The 5,753-nt window shown below is 39.3% G+C and overlaps 2 protein-coding genes across 3 annotated transcripts; one reads left to right on the forward strand and one right to left on the reverse strand.

Annotated features, from left to right (window-relative positions):
• Positions 1 to 6: 6 nt before the first annotated feature.
• morf4l1 (mortality factor 4 like 1) lies at positions 7 to 4,456 on the reverse strand. Of its 2 annotated transcripts, none has more exons than XM_020619411.1 (12): positions 4,401 to 4,456; positions 3,150 to 3,196; positions 2,991 to 3,058; positions 2,797 to 2,883; positions 2,295 to 2,372; positions 2,153 to 2,178; positions 1,831 to 1,922; positions 1,522 to 1,623; positions 1,339 to 1,427; positions 1,031 to 1,203; positions 383 to 467; positions 7 to 303 (listed from the first exon to the last, which is right to left on the reverse strand). In XM_020619411.1, exons 1-12 carry the CDS (start codon positions 4,408 to 4,410, stop codon positions 219 to 221), a joined length of 942 nt encoding a protein of 313 aa, XP_020475067.1. In that variant the 5' UTR covers positions 4,411 to 4,456; the 3' UTR covers positions 7 to 218. The 2 variants fall into 2 exon arrangements, with proteins under 2 accessions (XP_020475067.1, XP_020475066.1); XM_020619410.1 differs by lacking the exon at positions 4,401 to 4,456 and adding an exon at positions 3,664 to 3,789.
• On the forward strand, positions 3,846 to 5,341 carry LOC109971274 (ras suppressor protein 1). The gene has a single exon (XM_020619412.1). It carries the CDS (start codon positions 3,953 to 3,955, stop codon positions 4,784 to 4,786), a length of 834 nt encoding a protein of 277 aa, XP_020475068.1. The 5' UTR covers positions 3,846 to 3,952; the 3' UTR covers positions 4,787 to 5,341.
• The last annotated feature ends 412 nt before the right edge of the window (positions 5,342 to 5,753 follow it).

The following is a 5,753-nucleotide window of genomic DNA, read 5'->3' on the forward strand; positions in this document are numbered from 1 at the left end:
AAGAGTGTACTCTGCAGCTTTCCACGTGAAAGAAAAGTACATTTGTCCAGGGATTAGTGCGACATCTAGTTCTTATTCTTCCTAAATAATTCGACAGACCTTGCACAATCCATTCTCCAAAGGGTTTTCGTGAATCCCACCCTTTCAATGGGTAAGAACATTATCTCCAAACTTCAAGACAAGGGCTGCTAAAATAAAAAAAATAAAAAAAAACAACCTTAAACTGCTTTGCGATGATACTCGGGAGGGGCCACTTCATAGTCACTTGCATTGAAAAGTGCCGCAGAGTTCTTTACAAGATACCTGGAATGGGGTAACATTTTATTAATTTCTGCTACCAGTGGCTCTTTTGTAAAAGCTTTGTCAAGTCTTGAATACTCACTTGAGGAAGTCTTGCAGATAACTGAGCAGCAGTGCAAGGCTCTTCTCATCGAGGGGAGTGTATGCCAGCATGGCTCCGATTCTCACTTTCAAAACCAAACAAAGACAGAACCTTACAGTCCACGTGACCACTGACCTCGTCTTCACTTATGATAGCTCTACACTGATTTCAAGCAGGCAACAAGCAGGGAAGAACAAGTCAGTCACATGAATACTCCTTTGTGCAAAATGCAGTTAAAACTAACTTTGCGCACATTTCTAATGTCTGTGTGCAGTTTGAGTTGATGTGGCAAAAGGATAATAGAGGGCTACAATTTTAAATGCTGAAAACAAAAGTTTTTCTTTTAAAATTAGAATGATTTCTTTTTTAGAAATGTAACCAGGATATCCACCGAGGGCAACACTTAAAAATGAAATGACATTACCATTTCCAAAACATCTCAGATATGTGCTGTAACTTTATACCTACCGTTTCACCTGACACTTAAATGGATGTGAAAAAATACAATACCAAATTCTGATATATGACTGAGATTACTTAACATCCGTCTTCTCTTGGATGCTCCAGATGATTTAACTGCTGCCACGTTAAAACCAATATACTCTATAACAAATGCTACAGCAGTATGACATGTATAATTATTTGTACCAAAGAGTCTGAGTAGGTGAGGAGCGCCATAGATCTGAGACATAGTTGTATCTGGGTGGTTGGCCAGGATGTCCGCGTACTGTGGCCTTTCAAATTTGTAGAGAAGTTGTGTCCCAAGCATGACATTGAAATATTCCCGGATACCAGCAACCACCTCGTTCACAGCAAACCCCCTGAACAGTGAGGAGAAAAGAAAGTTATATCCCCATGCACGGCACAGAGCTTCAAAATGGATACACAAGGAATCATGATCTGGATTGCCTGTATAACAGTGCAACAACAAGACAGGCAACATTGTGTATATTTACTTGCTGTCAGAGTTTCCTCTTGATTTCTTATAATTTGCATAATCTTCAAGAATTGCATCAACATTCTTTTTGGCAGGTAGGTGGAAGAGCTAAAGACAAAAAGGAAACATGATGTGACCATATTATTAACTGAAATACTTTGAAAATGGTTACAATTAGACTTTAAATTCTCTGGACACTAACTTGTTTTTGCCGCGTAATCAGGTCCCAGTCATCCACCAGCCAAGGTTTCAGCTCCTCTGGAATTTTTACTTTAACTTCCACTTGGTTGATGAAAGTTTCCTCCTGAACAAATAACAGAAATAAACCATGAGATGAAGTACTTTACCTTGGAAACATTTTAGAAATCTGACTTTTTCTGCAGCTACACAAAATTAAACTTCTTATTCAGTTACTTCAGCTCAATATTATTTAACATTAACTTGAAAATTAAAGAACCCAAAACCCAGAAACATCATTACTAAAAGCAATTTTGCAAATTTAGGAACTTACACTTTCAACAGTTGGGTCAACACGTGCCCTCTTCTTTCGAGGAGGGTGGGTTGGGTCTCCTCCTGAACTTGTCCCTTCCCCTACTCCAGGAGCTGCGTGGACAGAAACACTCCACTCTTATTTAATATATAAAGAAAACAAAAGCTAAATTATTGCAACACCCTGCACATTTTAGGTACCATTATACATCCCTGATATTTTACTGCTTCTATTGTAATGATGATGGGATCATGTTTGTGCAAAAACCTGCTGAATGATATTTTGGAGGCTTTATGTTAATGGATTTAAAGAGTGGCAACTGTGTACTGTATGATATACTTACTCTTTTGCTTGTTCTTTTTAGTCTTCCTACAAGTGAAACAAACCATTTACAGGCATTAAAACAATAATAAAAACCAATACCAGGTATAAAATCTCTAAAAACACTAGCAGGCAACATCACAGCAGGTGACAGCTACACTCACACATCATTTTTCTGCGATGCAGCAGGTATCTTCTTATTTGGCACGGCACCCCTCATTCTTCCTTCTACATAATGGTCTCTGAATTAAGAAAAAACAGGTTCATTATATCAGAATACATATTTCATGTTAAAGTCAGCTGAACTGTTTTAGGGATGTCAGGACACAGAACGCACTGGAGCTGAATATTTTGCAAACCTCTTCTATATATAGGCAATTATGTTTTGTTCCTATAGCGGTTTCAGTGCATCCATATATAATGCAGTATTCTATGTGTACCAGTCTATTATAAGCGAGCAGATCTTCTGAATATTTAAATATTATGCCATGTCCTGCTGATACTGGAGGATAACAATATTTTACCTTACTTTGCTCTCCCTGATAATAAACAGGAATTAACAGGAATAGTAGAAAAGCTGGTTAAAAAACAAAAACAGAAAAAGAACACAGAACAAAAAAACAAAAACAAAAAAAAAACCTGATTAAAATAACAGAATGGACTGAATGATTGGCCCTCTGAAGCTCTTTCTGTTTCTGCAGATTACTGTCCACATACTTAAGTACTCTGCTCTCAGGAACCCATTCGTCCCAGCTGGAAGACAAAGCACCAATAAAATGTGTAAAAAAAAAGCACTTGCATAATCTTCGCTGTCCAAATCCTTAAGACTTCTCTTATTTGAGCAAAAAAAAACAACTTACTTCTTATTCCACCCACTGTAATGAATGAAGTATTTAATTTGTTTGTCCTTGATGTTTATCTTAACACACTGCAAGAGAGACACGATTCGGCGTCAGAACAAATTCCAGGCACAAAGAGGCTGACGTGATCAGAGAGACGGCATCATGAAGGCAGCCTACCTTAGCTTCATAGAGTAATGGCCCATGAAAACACAGCACTCTTTCACCTGAGCAGAGTAGTGGTCAAGTAAGTGAAGTAAAGTAGAAACGATACGCAATGCAATGAGAATGTTTTATAGAGCAGCAGAAATCCTGGTGTAAGACAACAGCAATTCGCTATACAGCGGGTTAGCTAGCACTCAGCTAACAGCATGAAATCAATAAAGAGCTAACAATGTACGAAGGAAGCTACCGCTTTTAACTAGCTGAAATTCACATCATGGCCTCTTCCAGTGTGCTCCTGCTAACGCTAGACTACGTTGTAAAGAAAAATATTGTATATGTAACTAAAGTTACGAATAAAATGACAAAGACGTGTTATATATATATTCACTGCTAATACCGTTAACTAGCTGTTGGACGGCGGCAGCGTTTGTTTCGGTCAGTAGCTAGCTAACATTATAGACCTTTCCAATAGCTCCAGCAGCAGCCAACGCCACGGGTCTAGCAAAACAAAAAACAGACGGCTTATTACCTTCTTGAAATTTGGGTTTCGGGTCCTGTTTCGGCGCCATTCAAACTATGAAAATATAAGAAAATCCGCCAGCTCCCATTCCAGTCTGAAACGGTGCCGCTCTCTAAAAACGTCATGACCAAACGCCGTGACGTATTAATACTGCGACGTCCACGCCTCAAAAATAAAATGTGTAATGGTTTCCGGTAGGGCGTGGCCTTGAAGCAAATTCCTCTATCTGTCTGTCTCGAAGTTAAAAGGCTAACGTTTGTCTTTTTCGTTCTGCTTTTTCAAACACATTTTGAGAAAAATGTCCAAGTCTTTGAAGAAGATAGTCGAAGAGACTCGAGACAAGAACCTTCCAGAGGTGGATATGTGCGACAGAGGCATTTCGAATATGCTGGACATCTCAGGACTGTTCACTTTGTCTAACATTACTCAGCTGGTCCTCAGCCATAACAAGCTGTCGGTGGTGCCTGCTAACATCTCTGAGCTGAAGAACCTCGAGGTTCTCAACATGTTTAACAACCAGATTGAAGAGTTACCTACGCAGATCAGCACTCTTCAGAAGCTGAAACACCTCAACCTCGGTATGAACCGTCTGAACAGCTTGCCCAGAGGATTTGGTTCGTTGCCAGCTCTGGAAGTACTGGACCTCACCTACAACAACCTGAACCAGAATTCCCTACCCGGAAACTTCTTCTACCTTACCACTCTTCGTGCTCTCTATCTCAGTGATAACGACTTCGAGGACCTGCCTGCTGACATCGGGAAGCTGACCAAGTTGCAGATATTAAGTCTGAGGGATAATGATCTGATCTCGCTGCCTAAGGAGATCGGAGACTTGTCTCAGCTGAAAGAGCTCCACATCCAGGGCAACAGACTGACGGTCCTGCCCCCTGAGCTTGGAAATTTGGATCTGACTGGTCCTAAACAGGTGTTTAAAGCAGAGAATAATCCCTGGGTCACTCCCATCGCAGACCAGTTCCAGCTGGGTGTCTCCCATGTTTTTGAGTATGTTCGCTCGGAGACCTATAAATACCTCTATGGCAGACACATGCAGGCCAACCCAGAACCTCCAAAGAAGAGCAGTGATAAAAGTAAGAAGATAAGCCGCAAACCCCTGGCTGCCAAGAACAAGTGAAGAGAACGAAGATGAATGCTCAGCCAGCCAGCCAGCCAAACACTGCATGTGCCTTTTTTCTGACTCATTATGAAAAACATTTTGTATTGTATGGGCATGTACAGTATGTACTTGTCATTAGAGACTTGTGGCCCCACATGCCCACTTGATGTAGCTGTGTCACATTGTAGTTGCTCTTCAGCTTTGGCACATCATCAAGGGTCCAGTGTCAGTAACGACCGTATTTCTAATACGGTTTAGAGTAACTTAATGTTTTACAAGCATATTGAAAACAGCATATTTAGATGTGATGATAACATCGTTTGTGGCTCAGTCTGAGACTCACCTCACTTGTTCTTGTGTTTGAACCTTGCTGTACTGTATTTCACATTCTCCTTGTAAAGTTATTTTTCAAAGCTTTGCAGTGTCCATTACATTTCAACATGTTGGAAAAAAATGACTGAGTGTAATCTGGTTTAAAATTCAACATGCTTTAATCACAAACTAAAAATACTAAAACTTTATGCTATATATTGAATATTTCAAATAAAATAATCACAAAGAAACTATATTGTTTTTGAACATGTCTCAGTCCTATTTTAATCACTTTTCAAATTTTCATTTTTGAATTGATCCATTATTTGTCTTCACATAGACTTTGGATTTAAGTTAAAGATACAGTGGGTACGGAAAGTATTCAGACCCCCTTAAATTTTTCACTCTTTGTTATATTGCAGCCATATGCTAAAATCATTTAAGTTCATTTTTTTCCTCATTAATGTACACACAGCACCCCATATTGACAGAAAAACACAGAATTTGACATTTTTGCAGATTTATTAAAAAAGAAAAACTGAAATATCACATGGTCATAAGTATTCAGACCCTTTGCTCAGTATTTAGTAGAAGCACCCTTTTGAGCTAATACAGCCATGAGTCTTTTTGGGAATGATGCAACAAGTTTTTCACACCTGCATTTGGGGATCCT

Source organism: Monopterus albus, unplaced genomic scaffold (genome assembly GCF_001952655.1).
Source record: "Monopterus albus unplaced genomic scaffold, M_albus_1.0 scaffold218.1, whole genome shotgun sequence".
NCBI lineage: Eukaryota > Metazoa > Chordata > Actinopteri > Synbranchiformes > Synbranchidae > Monopterus > Monopterus albus.